Genomic DNA, 19996 nt, shown 5'->3' with positions numbered 1-19996 from the left:
TTATTACAATGAGCACTTAAAGGCAGGGCAAGATGCTGGCTAAAAAACTGTATTGCTGCAACAGGGCAAGTTTGTTTTCATATTTTTGTAAGAAGATAGTATTTTGCTTTGCAAGCCTGCAGTTAAGAGACACCCTTCAAACAAATAAAAAACAGCTTTTGATAGCCAGACGTCTGCAAGCATCTAATCAAGTTTCACAGTATCCACCAAAGACAAGGCTGGTGACTACTCCCAGCTAAGACTAAGTAATACGCTGCGCTCACTGTACAGACAGACAAGCGAAAAAGTGCGGTAGACAACATGCACATTCCTATGAAATACGAGACCAGGGTGGAAAGAGATCTTAAAACAACTGCAGTTTACCTCTATTTATGCCAGCACTGCTGTCACGAAAACCCTCACCTGTGCTCCCCTCCTACCTGCTTACCTTTGGCCTGAGCCTCACTCCAACGTGCTGCAACAAAACTGGGCAGCCAGACAGGGATTTGCAGGAAACAGAAAAGGGATTTGATGGAGAAAAGCTCAGATAAAAAAGAAAGGGGGTTGAGAGAGGTGGGGTTTTTTTCATTTTAGTCAGTTCTCCACAAACTGAAGTTGAGGATAAAGGGATGAATAACAGTCAGCTGAATTAATTGCCTGAATCTTACATTAATTTTCCGAAATTGTGAAAAGTATGATCGATAAAATGATGGAAGTCCCAACAAGGAATTTTCTAGATCCAGTAACTTGCAGGTGTCCCCATCCAACATCACATTGGCAGAGTGAAGATGGCCATAAGGAAATCCTTTCTCATGCAAGAATTTTAATACCTGAAAAAAATCCAATACAGAAGAACTGTCACTAGGTGCTCTGATGATCTCACAATCTTAGATGGTCCGATACTAAAGCAGATACATAATAAATGAGACCCCTATTTGGAATTCTTGCTCAACTTGATCTTCTATCTACATCATCTTTGGCTGACTAGTCATTTCCATTTCACTGGTAGCATTTCTCACAAAACAAACATTTGATGCTGATCCTCAAAGCAGGCTTACAGAGGCCTCCCAGAGAGATCTGGAAACTAAAATTCACAATTCTACTAAGTATTATAGTTTGAATAAAAAATTAAAAAAAAAAAAAAAACAAACCACGTTAATGAGAATGAATTTATGGCACATGTTCTGTAGGCTAAGAATTACTTCCTTCCCTTTTTCCACAAGGGAAAAACTACATTATCACCTTTCTCCCACTTAAGCTCCACACGTACCAATTGCCTTTTTTGGTTTTTTGGTCAGAAATGGCCTCACATGCACACATCTAAATTCAACTCCCAGCAGCTAATCTCAATTTACACTTAGCTTTGAAGTCTGCTGCTGAAATAAAGCTTGTGTGCTCAAAAGTTTGTGTACTTTTTCTAGTAAAATCAGTTGGCCTAAAAAAGCCTAAATCATAAAGGCTGGTAAATAAAGCAAAAAAAAATACCTCTAATATTTGCCTTCCATATGTTTTTATTTGCTGAAGTTCAAGACCTTGAATTTTTTTAGGATTGCAATACTTCTTCAGGAATGGGTCTTTTGGCTTTGCCTTTAAAAGAAACACACATATCAAGTATCATGCTCAGAAAAGCCAGTAATTGTCTTAGTTTGCAATAGATGGCAAACAGTTTTATAAAAGACATCCTGTGGTCATTCCAGGAAATATTCTACCGTTTGAGTTGGGGGCAGGGAGGGAGACCTTACCTTATAAATAAGGTCCTTTAGTGTCCCTTTTTCACTGAACGGTCTAATAACCAGCGCTGAAGATTCATTGGCAGTGGCAAAAGTGATTTTGTAAATATAAGGATGCTACCAAAAGAAGAAACTGTAAGTAAGTTTTAGATGACAGATTCTGTAATTCATTTTTGCTTGATTCACAAGTAAGAAAAGATCTGCCTCAATTGTATATTTAAAGTAATAAATTGGATTCCGTCAGTGACATTTGCTCAAGTTCATCAGTCTTAACCTGAAGTAAATGCAAAGAAAACTTCACAAGAACATTGTTCAATTTCCATATAAGTAATTTTTTTTAAAAAATCCATCAACTTTTTTTACCAAAACATACTGGCAGCTAAGACAAATGAAGAATCCAGCCCCATTAATACTTATACATGAGCAGCTTTACTGCAGGTTTAAGTCATGCTAAGCTAATAAATTCATTCATGGTTTTATACAACTATGGCACATAAGGGAACTCGGCATTACGAGCTGTCATAACAGTTTTATGTCTTCAGAAATTATTATAATGACTTCCTGCAACTCTGTGAAACCAAATGAGACAGCACAGTTGGAAATAAATTACACATGTAACACATGCTTTCATTGGAATTGCAAGTTAGGAAAAGACCCCTTGTTCACGTCCTGTTTTAATACATCGGTTTCAGTGTGGTTTGAGGGTTGAAAAGCCTAGTTTTCAGCCTCTTCTGTTGTGTGCATCTGCTGAGCTCTGAGACTGCACAGAGGGTTACCAGAGGTTTAGACACCATCCTCTTCAGCCAGTCTCTCGCACGCTTAACATCCTTAAAGAGAAACTCCTTTTCGAGTCAAACACCAGTTTTTCAGACAGAGATACCTATTGGATTTATAACGTGGCATTGCACAGAAGCTTAAATTGTACAGCCTCTGCTCTACCTCTACTAAGATATTCCTGTCTTAAGTTCAAAGAACTGAAAAAATAAAGACACTCGTTGCACTGCCTTATCCACCGCTGCCTGAGAATAATCCCAGCACACGGGTTAGCAATTACACCTAGACAGCACTATCCTAACAGCCAAAAAGTGTTCAGGAGCTGAAATAAAAGCTCGTGATCTCACACTACTGCACAACAGGAAAAAAAATACAATTAACGTCAACTCTGAATCTCCTGTAATAACCCTGCAGGATTACTATTTGTGCTGAGAACACGTTACCTCATACTGTGTGGGAAATGTAATTAAAAGGTTCACACATCTTTAAATGAAAGCAACTCTAAAATTATAAACTATGTCTGCTAGGCTACATGTGCTTTTGCAAGATCAGTCCTTGACAAGCACTTTAGTACTGGCACAATTTAGAAGTCTTCAAGTAATACTCACAGAACAGGAAGAAAGAAGTTTCACAGCATACTGTAAGTCTTTGTCAGACAAGTATTTATCAGGGCCAAGATCAGCCTGGAAATAAATAGGGAAAGAATGGCATCATAATAGATGTTGCATTCCATAAAGAAAGCGTGATCTATATTCTGCTCTCACAAATTAGGGCAGCTGCTTGAAGGTATATTTTGAAGCACAAGCAAGGAAATCACACATACAGAATGAAACTTGAAGAGGCTGAATAAGGCCATGGTTTCACAATGCAAAGTGTCTGACAGTAAATAAGTATTATTGCCTCCTTCCTCCCTCAGTATCTGACGTGCATTATTACCACCGAATGAACCCTGCCAACCCCAAACTTGGCAACTGTGCACATTGTGAACCGATAAGGCTTAAACCCCCACCTGCTTCCTCTCCAGCAAAAAAACCTTCCTTCCTCCTGCAGGCTTTAGTGATATCTGCTCGCCAGTGAAGTCTCACAAACAGCTACGCTGATATAATTAAGAGGGCAGCACATTTCAGCACAGGAACACAAGCAAGTGTTTAGCAACAACAAACTATTTGGTGTCAATACATGTCTACCTTAAAGGAGCAGTTCATGCTTCTCTCGCCTATTGGTCAGTAAAACTAAAGATCCGAGTAAGCAAACCCACCAGTTTAAAAAGGGTCACCTTGTTACTTTCAGTGAGCAAATTTATACTACGGTCAGCATCATTACAACCGAAGAAACAGAGGTGCAGGAATAGGAACAAATGACCAGGCACAGAAACCTGCAAACTGGATTTGCCACCAGCGGAAAGAAACATAAGAAGTTCCCACACTACGCAGCCACCTAAGGGCTTTCAAGGCTTTTTAAAAGATGGAGCTCTTAAGTCTATGTCACTGTCACTCACGCATGGTAGTCAAGATAAATGAAACCAGCCAGGTTCATTAAGAAAGACCTAAGTACGAGATGAAAGTATACATACCCAGCTTAGCATTAGCCGTTCCTTTGGTTGATTCTTAATCTTCATCAAGAAATATTTCTTACGTATTCGCCAACCTACAAAAGAAGAGTCATCAACAGCTTTAATTAAAACACGATTAAATCACATGGCTTACAGGGAGGACAAGGTCTGTAAGCAAAGATAGTATTGTAATCTTAGGACAACTCCCATAGTTGGAAAAAAACATCAGACAAGTTTTCATGCATACATACTCTTCTTACCTATATCTTTTAATGGTTCTACCACTTCCCACTTTGGCTCTGATCGGAAGAACATTGAAACGTGCTGTAAGGCAATTTCTGGAAAGGAAAAAAAAAAACAGTTTTGAAGAGACTATTTAAGATGATAACCCACATGCTAGGTAAGGTTCAATGCCAGAAGGAAGCCTGCAGGGATTCAGGCTGAAAGTCAGCAAAATCACTTTAAAAGGAAATCAGATAAAAAACACAGTTAAAGGACGTTTGCATTTTTAACCTGTAAACACAAATCCACAGAGAAAACAGAGAAAGCGCTGCCTTCAAAAAAGTTAGCTTTTTGAGTTTGCATTCTACCTGTACTAGATCTACATTTCCAAGTCCAAATCCAATGCTCCCAGCGAAGATTTCCCACACTACATTAGATCATGAAATGTTTCTGCTATACCTGTAGAGTGCTAACTTTTACATCTCTTTAATGTGCATCTACATTTCCATGACTACATGTAAACCAATCAGTTCTGTTTCACTAGGTGTTAAGCTGTCCTTCTGTGCAGGCAAAGGTATTTTGCTAGCTATCATGACCCAGCACATATTTCAGGGGAGAGGGGGAGGTCGCCCTTCTGGTTACTGAATCCTCCCGCAGCTGGGAACACAACTGGTTTATTCATGAAGCGATTTGAGGGGAAATCTCAGTGAGAAGTGGTGACGGCAGGGGGAGAAAGGGAATCACACCAACACGGAGTTTTCTCTAACGTGGCTTATCTTGGCATAGAAACACAGCAAAAAGGTAAGGATGCACTGATCTTTCTGCACTGGATCTTCTCTCTCCAAAAACAAGCTAGGAAAAAAGAGAGAACAGTGCAATAAATATCAGCTCACTGCTCCGTTATTTTAAAAATGACAAACTGATGGTGTTTGCAAAGACCATAGGCAATGACGACTGCTACTAACTTCCCTGCAACTTGCTGGAAAAACAATCGTGATGAAAGCGCTCAGAATTAACACAGAAGTCACGGTGTCTCCTAGAGGATTTAAATTGCTTGCTCAGCATTAGCCCGACAAACTGCATCCTTAAAGAGTTACTAATAATTTACAACTCCTCCACAGCTTATCATAAACATCCGGGAAATGTTCTTTGCACTTTGAAGCTGGAGATACAAGAATGTTACATAAAGGGAGAGCAAAAAGACAACTGAAAAGGAAGCAGTAAGTTCCTGCTTCAGTAGGCTCTGCTTTTATAAAAACAAGCTTTGCATTTTGCGAAGAGTCAGTTTGCCCATGAACTAAATCTGCAGAGTGGGTTTCATCACTAAGAGGAAACGTTTTTTTCAGTCTGTAAGACAAATATTTAACAATTTCCAGTGGCTGAAGCTGAAGTCAGAGAAATTCAAAGAAGAAACATTTAATAACGAAGAGAACTGATCACTGGGATATCATTTTAAGGGATGCAGTGATTTTCCAGTACTTGGGGGCAGAGGGTGTGTGACTTATTTAAGCCTTGAAGAAGTACTCAACCTAGCTCAAACAACGAGGTCCAGGAAGTCTCACAACCCAAACTGACAGCGGGAGCCAGACAAGATGACCACAATTGTTCCTGTTGATTTGAAAAACCTCAGAACCATGACGAATACAAGTTTCAGTGTTCAGAAGATCGGCTGTTTTAACAGAACGCGGAGCTGAAACTTAACTCCACCTTACACTCTGGTAGACAAATAATTTCCAAACACCAACCCCCCCCATTTATCACAAACTGTGAAAAAGTAGATGTCACTCTCACCAAACCCCCTCCCCCAAGTTCTGCTTACATAGATCTGACCCCCATCACTCCTCTGTAAAATAATTCAAATACTTAGACTTGACAATCGCAGCTTGATTCATGCAGAGTTGGGGAAACATTATCATAAATAATCACATGCACAGAGTGATAGTTTTGAAGGTTACTCCCCCCACCCGCCCCCCCGTGCTTCAATGTAAATCCTTGCCAGCGTTAATGGCAGATATACAGCCATGCTAAAGCGAAACTGTAACGCAGTTTTGCAATTCCTCACTTACCAGTGTAGTTTACAGAGTAGCTGTTTGGGTCCAAGAATTTTTTTACCAATTCACAGTTAGACAGGATGTGATGGGTAGTAATTACATCGAGATAGGCCTGGAGTCCCTTCTGTCTTTCAGCTATGAATTCACGCTCCATATTTCCAATCAATTTTTTTGGAGGAAGAGGTAGACTTAGAGTCGAGATCTTAAAAAGAGAAGAAAAATTACTAACCTTGCTTTCAAAATGCCTCAGGGACATAAACTAGCAACCCAAAAAGTAAAAGAATCTTAGCAGCAAGCTAACTACTGGATAACTCTTTTTGTACTGTGTATATACAAGCTTTTATGTTTTTTCTAAGTACTGTTGTCAGGGTGAGCTCGTCAGACAACAGCTCGCATCCCACTGTGAAGAGATTAGTAAGTGGAACGACACTGAAAATGCGAGAAGATAATTTTTTGCTAGTGAGTCATGCATTTAAGATCACTACACAAAACTTTCAGATACTAAATGGCTACAGTTTTCAGCAAAATCCTTTTTATGACATACCTCCACCACAGCACAAAACAATTCACACTTTACCATTTTCTCCAGATAATATTTATGCCTTCTTATTTCATGAGGTGCAGATTAATAACTTTCCTTTGTCTTTACTGCCTTTATCAGTAATTTAAAGCCCTTACTGTCAGTATTTTAAATCTATAATTTCAAATATGGTGCAACTTTTCCATTTTCTCTTCCGAATTTATTGCTATACAGTTTTTAAACAGCTATACATCTTTCAACCTAGAAATAGCTGCAGTCTACCAGCGGATGTGCAGCAGTTGTTTTATGTTGACATCAGTGATCCAAAACTTCAGATAAAAATCAGAGATATATTTCGAAATGGGACGACGAAAAAAATGTATAGAAATTCAAAGACTTATGTAAGTCAGATCAAAGAGATCAGCTTTAGAAAACAAAACTAGGTTGCACATTCAATTACGTCATGTGAATTGCCAGGATGATTTTTTCATGTTGTTAACACATCGTTGTCCTGCAGATCAAAGCGCCTGCCTTGGGTACGCTGAGTCTCCATGGGAGTTATCTTTAAGAAATATGTCTCGCAGGAATCAATTACACCAGATGCAATAACCTCATTTCTAAAGCAAACAGTCCACCGGGGAGAAGACAGTGGCTTCTGGTGTTTGAACAACTTTCATTTTAACTACTGGAAAAAGTAAAGGATTAGTTCAACAAACTGGGGCAGAAGTAGCAATCCCTCTCCTTTTTTCCTCCTTCTCTGGAACACAGGAGTTGTGTGTCCCCCCCACCTTAGCACTTCTACTTCTGTTTCTGACTGCAAATTATGGGCTAAAAAAGACCTCTAACTACGCCTGAATTACCAATGTTAATAAAAATCATCCAATCCACCGAGCATTTTTTTAATGCTCTTTTATACCCAAAGGGGGAAAAAAGTATATTCAGGAAGAAACCCAAAAGCAACAATATACCACTTAAAACTAATGTGGTGGATTACTGGCTGTAACACCAGAGGCACACAGAACTTTCATTTGGCAGACCACTCTTACTTCAATTAAAAAACAATTTTCTAAACAAAACCTAAATCCATTTCTGGTATTACTCACTTGAAAAGCGTATCAATTCACAATCACCTTTACCTTCTTGACCCGACAGCCAGCTACCATCAGGGAGAACAGGACTCTAGTTCAGACGTTTTCAAAACCACTATTATTTGTTTTAAAATTTACTTCAATAAACCACACATCTGCTATTTTTCAGCAGAAAGTAACGTTCACCCCCAGGTTTTTGTAGCTCTCTGCCAAACCACAGAGCACAGCAAGAGCACTGTCTGCCACAGAAGAACACCTCACTGAGGTTCTGACCTTGCAAAGACCTTGCATGCTTTCAAACACCAGTGGTACTTCTCGGTGGCCCCAGCTCAGCGCTGGAGCCAGGATGGGCTTCGCCAGAGAAGAACCTGGGAATTAACGTTCTTATCTTCAAACCACAGCCCGCTCAGGAATGTCTGTTCAAAAGCTGCAATAAAATGCTTCACAAAAGCCAGATACCTTGCTGTGAATACTGTACCAGTAAGTAGTTCACTTAACAAAATAGATGAGCAGCCAACGATCTCCACACATCTCTGTCAAAGAAGTGAAGGGGAAGAAATCCAGGACAGCCTGGAAGGAGCTTTTCAACCCAGGAGATAGCTGAGAGTTCAGGGCACCTGGCTTGAAACTTTCTGACGCAGATCAGGCTCACAGGTATACACCTCTCGTTATTTCCACCGTGTTTGGTAGGACTGCATCCCCTAGCCTAGCCCATTTGGAAATGCTCAGTCCTTACGATTATTGCGTAGGTAGCACCAGATTAACAGCAGAAAAATTGCATTCCCACTCATCTGCAGCTGTGTGTTGAAACACAACCACCCAAACCTACAGAGAGCTCAAGTACGCCACAAGAACTGGAAGAACTTGGGGCTTTACACCCAAAAGAAGCTCCAGCAGTTTTTCTAGCAACATTTTGGTTTTGAAGAAAGGAAATTGGGTTTTGCTATTTTCTGAGTGCTCATTGCTTTACACTATTGTTTTGGTTTAGGGGTTTTTTTTGGGGGGGGTGGTGGTGTATTATTTGCTTGGAGTTTTGTTTACTTGTTTATTTAGTCTAATTTCAATATACAAATGATGAGAGTTTAAAGAGTTTAAAAACAAGTCGTGGGACCTGAATAGCGTGATGAAATATTGTTGCTTAGAGTTCTGGATGGAAAGAACTGAGGAGTGTTGCATGTCAAGCTTCAACTCCAGCATCACAAAGTGTATTTTATGAAAAAACTCCAAAACAGTAGGAGAAAAGACCAATTTTAACATCCTTCGCGCCAGCTACTGTCTGCTGTCTCTCAAGCCCAGGCATGTGGAACTAGGATGGAGGAGCAGTGCTGTTTGTCAAAAGCAGAGTTGTGCATCTCTGGTAAAGGCTTAAAACTCTCTTCCTGCCCTTCTCCTGGGCATATTATGAAGAATTTCACCTCCTAGGGCAGCTCTCCGTACTAGCCAGAAAAGGCTGTCTCCAAGCTGAGATCCATATTTGCCTTTCCAGACTGTGGAAAGCAGAAACAGGACTCTGAACATCAAGGGGTGAGCAGTCATTTTCACTGAAGGAGACCAAGTGCTAATGAACTCCTCCTGTTAATTTAGCCGCCCTCTGCATACCCTCCTATCCAAGTTAGAGGGATGTTTTGATGATTCTGTTTGATCTTTTCTATCCACCCAAGGAGCTGACATTTTTGTCCCAGATTTTAGTATCTTACAGCTGAAAAATCTCTCTCTTGTTTCAAATTCCTCCTTGTCCCACCCTGCAAGTTGCTGTCAAATAAATTCCTGAACCCTCCACTTTTATCATTCACCTCTGCCTCAGATACAAAGGCCTTTTCTTTCTGTCCTACATCATACATAGCCTATTTACCTTCACTTTCTAGACCTTCCACATAGACCTAACCTTTCAGTACCTGCCATTTCTAAATTTTAAGTCTTAAAGGTCCATTGCCTATTCTACTAAAGCTGTTTCATTTGAAAGTTAAATGAGAAGGCAACAAAGCTTTTTCATGCCTTAACACATTCTATTCCCCACGGTTAAGAGGAGCTTGTTATAGGTGGCTACAAAAGTGAAATCTTTCTTCTTTTTAAAACTTTCTCAAAATTCTCTGTCCCATCTCTATCAAAACTTGACTGTGGTTAAGACTACAATGACCACTATGTACTGTGACGGACACGTACCATCTCATTTCCCTGTTTTCCCATGGGTGCTTATCTAATCTTAAATCTTGGATTTCTCTGGTGCAGGAGGCATCTTTGTATTGCATTTATTCAGCACATCACACAAGAGGTTTCTAGGTCACGAAAATCAAGTTCCTACGTGCCACTGCACATTCAATAAAGTAATTCCACAATGCAACCACGTTGCCTCTGTTGAATTATGACTAATTTATCCACCTTCTAGGATAGGAATCAATTATAGCAGACTATCAGAGTGGACAATTCAACATCCTTAGATGTTTTTGCCCACTGCGGTTCATCAAGCAGATAGCTGATTTGATTGGGGCGAGGGGGGAGGGAGAGGAAGCAGTATTAAGCTCTTGAATTCACACAACATTTAACAGAGGAAAAAAAATTTCAAAATCACAAAAATCTCTCCTCAAATTGCAAAAGCGTTCCCTTTTTATCTTGCTTGCATGGAAATCCTGTGTAACAGGTTTCACTCCTGTAGATGCTAGCCACTGCTGTGTCCCCCTCCTTCCCAAACACACTCATATGCCCTGCTTTTTCCCACACAAACTAAAAAGAAATAATTGTCCGAAAAAGCAAAAGAAAACGCACAGTAAGTCCAGTGTTTAACTAAGGAATGCTTTCCAGTGATACAGAGAACCATCACATGATAAGCAGCATCTGGTAGTGCTTTTAGACCAATATAAATAATGAGACACGTAGTGCTTCAATGCTGGATTTATAAGGTTGGTATGTGCCTTGGCTTTCTTCGAATCAAAGGGGGAACAAATAATACATAAAACCGGAACAAGTCACAGTACTGAAGGAAAAGATTCAGTATCTGCCAATTTCCTCCACTTCTATATAAATTGGTCCTGTTGATGCTAAAATTAAAATTTTACAAGAGAAAACATAAGAGTGAAGTAGTATACATTCAAGTTGCATTTAAAGTCACAAGTTTCTCCTACAGCTATGCAAATTTGTGGTTTTTCTTCACTGCAGTATATAAAAATGTCACAAGCCATTTTAAATATATCCTTCTAAATTACATTTTAAATTTATATATCAAGGGTGAAAGTTACCTGCAAGCTATTATTAAGCAAGTCAAAGTCACTGTATCGCCTCACAATCTGCAAAATATAAAGACAAAGTTCAGGAAACATATTACTTTTCCCATTAGCATTTTACTCTTCAAAATCCCATCGGAGAAAAGTAATTCCCATTTATAATCTTGTTCTTTTAAGCATTTTTGTACAAATGTGTAGCTGCCAGATTTATGTCGCGTTGCCAGAGAGCAAAGAAAAGTTTTTAATCCTTTCAGATCAAAAATGCATTTCTAAACATTATCTTAAAACAGCTAAAAAAAAAATTTGCAAGCAAAGTTGTCTGCAAACAAAGCATTGTTGCCATATTAGATATATCAACTTTTCATAGTCATCTTCATTATTACTTCCAGGTTTCGTTGGCCGTGTATCAGCAAGGCTGTGATTTTAGCACTAAGGAAGGCAAACTGGCATTTGAGATTTAACTTATGGTTGTACCAACACAAGTAGTAACACATCACAGGCTTTTTCCCTGGAATTTCCACAATAGCAGCAGACAACATGCCTTCTGTAGCTGGCAGCAATACTGTTTTTCTCTTAGTTTTTGACCAAAAGTATTCAAGCACTTCACGTTCTCAATTCTAAACCAACATTTCCCTCTCTAGCTCAAATTTAATATCTAGGAAGAGTCAATTTTCAAATTCTTCCTAAAAAGGCATCCTGGTTTAAAGAAATCCACAATTTAAGAAATTACCTGCCAACTGTTTTCTGCTGAAACTCCTCTCTGAACACGGATTATGTATTCCTAATAAAAGGAAAGAGTTATTAGAAATGAGAACTAATGAGCTGAAGAAAGTTTTTAGGTACTTCTCCAATTGTGACCACCATTCAATTAGGAAACGTTCAGAACCAGAAAATTCAGATCCAGATGTTAAGTGCCGAGGTGAAGGTCAGGGCTGGGTTTGCCCAGACCCATCACTAGCAGCTGTCTCCCTCTGCTTCATGGAGTAGAAGACAAAGAGAGGTCCAAGAGCTTGCAGACCTGTAAAGCACTCAAACAGTTTCATGTAGTTATGGGAAAAGATGGCAAGAGCATACTCACCACACATCTCGACTGACAACAGCTGAAGAAACCTCTCCTCACCTCACCTCCAATATCTAACCAGTAGCCCCCAGGAATTACTGCTGCCATCGTAACAGAATAAAATGCCAGTAAATACCCACAGCTGCCCAACCTCTAATTATTTTTGTACAAGAAAGGTTACCACAAAAGCTTTGGGGTGTGCTTGAGTAACTAGAACGTATCGGTCTCTCATTATGATAATTCTTCATTTATAATGCATGCTTAAAGTTAATCATTTATATATTAACTATGCAGATATATCTAAATCTCAGTGAACCGCTTTTAAACTTTAAGAATTAATAATTCTCCCACCACAATTACATTAATAAAGCACAATCCTTTTCAGTCTCTTCATTTCAAGCTCCACTGAACCTTTTACCTGGTCAATACAAGAAGATCATTATTTCAGATTTATCTTATATCTCAAGAATAGAAGATACCAAGTATTTTGTACACCTACTTAGATATTCTTCAAGGAAGCCGTGATTTTGTTTACCCCTACTCTGTTTAAGTTTGAAAACAGCTCTAAAAACACTTTTGACATTTCAAAGATTATAAATGAGGCAAGTCCTTTTCCTAGAAAGCCTATAATCTCCATTTTAGATATTGTTTAATTAGCAAGGAAATAAAATTAATCCGGGCTAAGTGTAGTAACAGATACTTCCTTTATCACTTGCATACACAAAGCTCTATAAATGCAGCTATTTTACAAGTCTTATTATGCAGATAATCCCACGGCCATATAGTTTACATTGAAAAACATGAAAATGGAGAGCCAAAAAGTAAGGTGCTGCCTGAGCAAATGCAACTCTCAGCACGGAAGAGAGCTGGAGACTATGCAGAGTCAGAAGAGGGGGAAGAAGCCGTGCAGGTACCCATGTTTTTACACTTTCCCTCCAACCATATCAGTCTGACACTGCAGGATAGTTTATGTCCCCAACGCCTTTTAAGCACGTTCATCTTCTCTGCTGTGTTTGGCCAGGGGTGGCAGGACCCACCGCCGGTGCTCGAAGCACCACTGAATCCCCCAGGCTGCCTCACCGACCACCGCACACCTGCAGCTGCAAAATCCAAAGCGAGAACTAGAAATTCTAAAACAAATAGAAATTCAAGCCACGGCTCACAGTCTTTCTAAGCCGGAACGTGCAAAAAAGCTCTTTGCACTTGTGCCAAGCGAGGCGTGAGCACCCACCCAGCCATCGCCTGCAGTGCAGCAGGCATCACATGGCAAATCATTTGTTATTTGGCTCAGATGACTTCATTCACCCTGGTACAAACTTTCAAAGGCATTTTATGTAAAGTGCTGAATAATTTTTCGATTTCAAATGCCACCCAGTTTTGCTGAACTGCTTACATCAATAGGGTTATTACACAAACAAAAAGGAGAGATCAGAGCATTATGCACGTTTTCTTCAGATATTAAAATTAATGCTGCATTCCAAATTATCATGAATAGACAATAATGAAATAACAACAAAGGCATTTCCAGCACCTTGAGTTTATATACCAAATTCGTTCATTCTGTAACAATAACTCTGTCTGGCATGTACCTGCATACCAACTAGATAATTCAATTAATTAAGTGTTTGATCTATGAAGTATTATAAATTCAGCTTCCCAGTTAAAAATCCACTACAGGCAGTTATTAGTAACTTCTTTCAGGGACTGTGAAGCGTCTTCTGGTTTTGGAAGTTGCCTTCAGAACCACACAGAACTAATACTGCACTTTCAAATGAAATGAAATTAAAAGCTTGTACCTGAAAAGCACAAATGGACCATTGGATGCAAACAAAGTGGGGCACATCATAGAATCCCTTTGTAGAATTGAATTCTCCTTTAACATTTACCACCATGAATAGTAGGTAGCGTAGATCAAGAATTATGACTATTCCACACAAGAGGCAAAGGCAACACTTATCAGATGGCTTTACCTTGTGTGGCCAACCTTAACTAATCCATTATTTATTTACTGGAGTTCCCTTCCAAAGCACAATGCTGCTCAGACAAAAATGCTATTCCATTTTTTAAAATTCACTACTTAAAATATCCTTGATCATCAACAGCTATCAAATATCTGTAGCAATTTTGAACCATCTAGACTCAAGAACAAATTCAAGACTAGTAAGCATGAAAACCAAAGTGATTTAAAATACTTAATGTCCTAGCAGCTTAGGTGGAAATGACAGAAATCCAAGATGTCACAAACCAAAACACATAACGACCACAGCGGAATTAAAGTATCTCTTTTCAGAAAGTCAGCCTGACATGCTCTCTCCATATTCTCTTCTTCTACCTATTTGAAAATATAATTAAGGTATTTTCTTGCAAAACAAGAAGCCCAAACCCTCATAAATAGTAACAAAATTCCACGGAGCTGACTGCAATTCAACCAGCATAATTATGCTTGGAAACTGTGCAACAGAACCCGATTAAAGGGACACCTGGAGACCCAGAGTCACCATGAAAACGTGGCTTTTCCTGTTTTGTGATCGTCGCTGCATTTTGGGAAGTAGGAAGAGGCCACTTCATACACAGCCAAAAGATTGCAGCAACTGCTTATTCAGCAAGTCTCAAAGGAACGTTGGCCGTTTCTCTGAGAAGCCACGTCAGTGATGATTCACTGTGTTCGGTCATTCATCTTTTCTAGGATTTTGAAAGAAGCAGAGTTATTACTCAACCCCTTGTAGCACTTACTCTTTATCCAGCGATTAACCTTTTCTGTTGTAGCCCCAGAAAAGGCCCTCGGGCAGACAGAACGCACAAATTCATTAGACAACCGTCAAAGCATCTTATTGCATACAACCACTCTGATCAGGACAACAGTCGTCTCTTCTGGAGAGCCTAAGGACAAACAACCCAGGGCTCAGAGCCCATTCTCACAGTAAGATTATATTACAAAACTAGATTTGCGCCACAACTATTTTTTCCACACAGACTCGAGTATTTTCCTATCCAGTTAGTTCTGCTTTGGCACCCAAAAGCACTAATTGAGCCCCCTCTTTACACCACAGGTTCACAACCTGAAACAAGAGAGCATCACTCTCCAGATTCCAGATGTGGTCTGTAATTCTGTCTGTATGGAAAAATGAAGTCCCCACCACACTCTCTCCATCAGTGCTGACCGTAATAAAGAATTGGCTGCTTCAGCACTACCTTGTCAATACAAATAATGAAAAAGCCTAAATGCCCTTCTCTTGGTTCGTTCCGCTCCCCCCCCGCAAAGTTGATAATGAGATTGAAAGTCAAAGAATAGCTATAGTAGAAAAGCCACAATAAGAAATACACCACCAGACCACAGTATGCCGAGTTTCAGTGAGAAACTGATACTTCCTATTGCCTCCGCACGGCAACAAGCTTGTCTTGGGATTATAATTAGCACCACTGATATATGCTTCCCATAGGACCAAAGAAGAGCTTTCAACTCTGCAAGGAAAAAGCCTAAATGCACAAAAGCCATTATAACTCTGCCAAATTCTGTTTTGTTTAGGAAAAAAAATCTGAATTACGATAGTGGGATTGATAGTGGGACTGAGACTGGGCCCATAGGAAATAAATGGCAGCGTAAGGAAAGCAGATCGGCACACTCAGAATCATTTCTGTTTAGCTGCATCATCTAACACAGGAAAATATGATGGCTTCAGAAATAGCTAGTAATTACTAGAATTTACTCCTGCCGACAATTTTAGGGATCAACAACCAAGCTCAGCGAGGTCTAGGTTAGCTACATTCATGCAGAAATTCCCATGGCATTTCTCACTCCTACACAAATGGCTCAAAAATCTTCCCCATGACTCAGTTTACCGAACAACTTCAAAGGAGCCCTAACAGCTGCTAGCTGGCAAAGAAAGGCCTCAGCTTGCAGGACAACCTCACGCTACTGATTTTGGCTGCCGGCAGAGAGCTCCCTGGCAGCAACTACATAAGAGCCACCAACCAGACAGGCCATAAAACCCTTCCCCGAGACCACCTCCCTGAGCCCCTCCAGACCTCCACACAGGGAAGGTTTGTACGTCCGCTGCGCTTCCTACAACTACTGCCAAGCCAGATCCTGCCACAACCTTCACATTCCAGCAGCAGCAGTTCAGTATAGATTTTTAAAGACGCCAAGCAAAGCGGTTTTACCTATGGGATCATTTCCTGGCTGCTCCCATCAGTCAAAGAAGCGGAAACCAGTGCTGGGAGGAGGAGGTCAGGAGCAGGGAAAGCTGTATGACCCTGGATGCGCACTGTCATTTCCTAAAAATCTTCTTCCTACCACTACAGAGCGCTGGATAGAGTTTCTGAAAAAGAGTATCTTCCAAACATCCACATGGATCAGGGACAACCACACTGCATTTCTGCATCCTTTGCCAATAACAGTTTCACAATCACTGCCTGGGATTAACGTTATCCTGAATTTACCCACTTAGGTGTTTTTTTCCGCCCCAGATGCACCAAGATTGTTCCCTGGTATTCCAGCACTTGTTAAAACATCAGCATCAGAGCTGCGCAGATAATTTTGTTACCATTCCTAGGTGAAAGTTACACAGCAAAGTATGTCCAAACATTTAACAATTTCTGTTTATCATCTTTCCTGGTTTTTGAAACAGAAAGCAAACAGGAAAGAAAGGCTTTTGCAGAGACAAAATAGGAAAGAACAAGCGGTGAATTTAGAGATTCATATAATAAAACGTAGAGAGTCTCGCCAATATTGGGTAATACATTCTGTTTTCCCAAGAAAATAGTCTCTAAATTTCTGGCTCAGGATAGTCAGTCTGTTTTTCACAGATTTCTGCTGTACATCTGTTTAATCCAACAGGCTTGAAAAGCCAACCATTATAAAGATCCAGGTCACCTTCAGGTCACATCAACTAAAAGTTTGAAAGGGCTTTATTTTATAAGCATTAAAGAGAGGAAAGCCTAATTAAGCATGAATGCAATCCCCGCTTAAGTAGGCTGGATTGGAACAATTTCTCGTAAGAAGCTCTTTTAAATGTTTATTTAGAAAATCTCCCATGTGAAAAGTAGCAACAAAAACCAGGAAAGCTGCTCAGAAGCGGGGACCTCTTCGCTACAAGGCACAGAACTTATTTGCTATTGCACAACCTGCCATTAAACCCATCTGAGGTACGAGCAGCAACAGCGGTGTTTACCTGCGTTTTAAACAACGCACGTGTTTGTCTGGGGACATTCTCTAGCTCCACACACCCTGTATTGCTGGTGTAGTAATGAGTAAGCCATTCAACAAGTGAAAGCTATGAAGTAGGACAACTGCAGAGGAAAAAATAGGACACGCGTTTACGTGTAATGAAATGTTCTGAACAAGAAAAGCTCCAGAGAGAGACAAGAGAAATAACAGCATCATCGTGGCCTTCACCAGAAAAGCAGAATACTCAGTATCTTTCAGAAAATACTCAGTAGCTGATAAAAATATTCCAAGTCCACTGCAAGATCTCTAAGGCAATGGATTCTCTAAGGTATGATACGGCAACTAGTATTCTGACTGCAATCTTTGCAGGAGCTACAAACACAATACTAATTTAGTTAAGTTCACCAGTGGAAACCGTAAGGCTGGGACAGCTAAAATTAGGTGTGATGAAGCAGCTATCTTTTTTGAGCCCAAGCTGGGGGTGGAGGTGGGAGGTGGTCAAGCTTACTTACTAAGTGCAGTGGAGGAACTGCATTTCCAAAACGTCAAACAAGCGAACCCTAATAGTTCCCTCTCTAAGGCCACCTCTAAAAGGAACTTCATGATTTTTTTTTTCCCCCAAAGTGAAGGCAACCTTCACTGGAGAGGCTGAATTCCTTATAAAGCAGACGTGCAAAGTCCTTTACAAGCTCTTAAAATAAATCCTACAGTTCTAGAAACATATGGCTCCATTTTTGTATCATAGAACAATATAGGGAAAATATAAATGCTTTTTCAAGATTTTTCTAATCTAAAAGCTATGAGTGTCAACATGCATCATTGCTTAAGGAAAACGAAAAACTCTGAAAGTATGTTACAAGAGGGATTTATTTCAGCTGTTCATTTCCAAATGCCTTTAAGACAACAATGTACTGTAGCAAAATTGGCTGTTTCACTGCTTCAATTTCAACATGAAACGCATGAAAAAGGAAAATCACTTCAGAAAAGAATTAAGGAATGTTCAGAAGTATACATATAACTTGATAGTGGTTTCACTGCTTTGAAGTGCCCTAAAACTTGTATGTACAGTTGTGCAGTTCTTATTAAGGAATATGTTTAGATTATTGCGGAAGCAAATAGCATCCTATTTTAAGGCTTAGAAAGAAAGCCACTTTTAAATAGTGAATATACAGATGAGATGTTCCAATATGAAGCAAGTTCAACAGCCAAAATTTATTAAAGCTTTAGTGCAGAAAATGCCTCCGTTGCACAACATTTGGCATTAAGATGAGACACGTGCAAATGGCTTAATACACTGGATGCAATTCCACTCCGGTTGAATTCAAGGAACGCAATGGCAACAAAACGGATTCATTTTCTGCAAAACGGCTGGTACAGATACCTGCCACGAGCACCAAACCATGCCTAGGAGAAGGCGCCCAACGCACTCCTGGAAGTTATACAGTTACTCTCTCTTCCTGTGCAGTGCCAGTAACTGAAGCACATGGCAGGAGACAAAACGAAGCTGACAGAGTTTCCTCGTGCAATTTCAAATCTATTAAGTCAGGTACTATTGGAATGGGCCTGCGATGTAAGTATATTTGGCTTTCCAAATGAAAAGGACTCCATAAACACTGCACTATAGAACTAATTAATGTTTACAAGTATCTAAAGGGTGGGTTTAAGGAGGACAGAGCCAGGCTCTTTTCAATGGTTCCCAGTGACAGGACGAGGGGCAATGGGCACAAGCTAGAACATAGGAAGTTCCGTTCAAATACACGGAAAAACTTCTTTACAGTGAGGGTGACAGAGCACTGGAACAGGCTGCCCAGGCAGGTGGTGGAGTCCCCTTCTCTGGAGATTTTCAAGACCCGCCTGGATGCAGCCCTGAGGGATGTGCTTTAGGCAATCCTGCTTTAGCAGGGGAGTTGGACTAGATGATCTCTAGAGGTCCCTTCCAACTCTGAAGATTCCGTGATTCCGTGATTTGCGTGAAAGTGCACACTTCAACAGATCTCAGGCTGCTTGTAACACACTTAACCAGGGAAACAACTTTTATAAAAAAAGAAAAGGCATCATTTTCATCTTCAATTATCATTGGAAATAAATACGCAGAAAGAAAACCTCAGCTGGCAATTTCTTTGTTGCAACACAAGAGCATGGAGATTGTGTACCAGCTGAGATGCACTAACTCAAGAAAGAACTTCTGAGCATTTCTGACTTGAAAGAAACATAAAAAGCTTGTGAGCGTACCAGAAGATTTTGCAGTTGATTTCCTAACAATCTACAAACTACATTTACTAGATGGTTTACATGCTCTTACTAAGCAAAAAGTGCAAACCCTCAAAAGAACATTTTAAATACTAGCTTTATCCCTTCTTAGGTTTCTGGAGAATTCAGGTAAGTAAGTAGCAGTTTCGGGTTTTGTTTTCAGTTTTGCTTCTTTTAGTTTCACCTTCATCCCCAGGAAACAGAAACTCAGCCTCTGCCAAGTACAGCCCTTGATTCAATGCTGTTAAGTCTACACTTACCCAGTCTGTTGTATTAAATCTAAATCAACAGAAGCCGCTCAGAACAATTGACACAAGCTTAGTCTTCTGCTTGGTATTTCACCATGTCCACAAAGCTTTTCCTGAAATTCTTCACCTTTTCCTCA

The 19996-nt window shown here is 40.0% G+C and overlaps 1 protein-coding gene across 12 annotated transcripts in view; it reads right to left on the bottom strand.

Annotated features, from left to right (window-relative positions):
* Nucleotides 1-19996, bottom strand: part of PXK (PX domain containing serine/threonine kinase like) — a 37140-nt gene that overhangs the window by 14294 nt on the left and 2850 nt on the right. For 11 of the 12 annotated variants that reach the window (XM_054215980.1, XM_054215981.1, XM_054215984.1 and 8 more), the window contains exons 2-10: nucleotides 11865-11915; nucleotides 11150-11197; nucleotides 6324-6510; nucleotides 4296-4373; nucleotides 4057-4130; nucleotides 3092-3166; nucleotides 1722-1826; nucleotides 1465-1566; nucleotides 648-809 (exon numbers count right to left, since the gene is read on the bottom strand). In XM_054215980.1, the coding sequence (XP_054071955.1) occupies nucleotides 648-809; nucleotides 1465-1566; nucleotides 1722-1826; nucleotides 3092-3166; nucleotides 4057-4130; nucleotides 4296-4373; nucleotides 6324-6510; nucleotides 11150-11197; nucleotides 11865-11915 (882 nt within the window). Of the gene's footprint in view, nucleotides 1-647; nucleotides 810-1464; nucleotides 1567-1721; nucleotides 1827-3091; nucleotides 3167-4056; nucleotides 4131-4295; nucleotides 4374-6323; nucleotides 6511-11149; nucleotides 11198-11864; nucleotides 11916-19996 lie in introns of those variants that run through there. The other variant, XM_054215992.1, reaches the window with a different exon arrangement.

This window comes from Rissa tridactyla, chromosome 10, assembly GCF_028500815.1.
Source record: "Rissa tridactyla isolate bRisTri1 chromosome 10, bRisTri1.patW.cur.20221130, whole genome shotgun sequence".
In the NCBI taxonomy this organism is placed as follows: Eukaryota; Metazoa; Chordata; class Aves; order Charadriiformes; family Laridae; genus Rissa; species Rissa tridactyla.
This window is presented reverse-complemented; position numbering and strand designations above follow the sequence as displayed.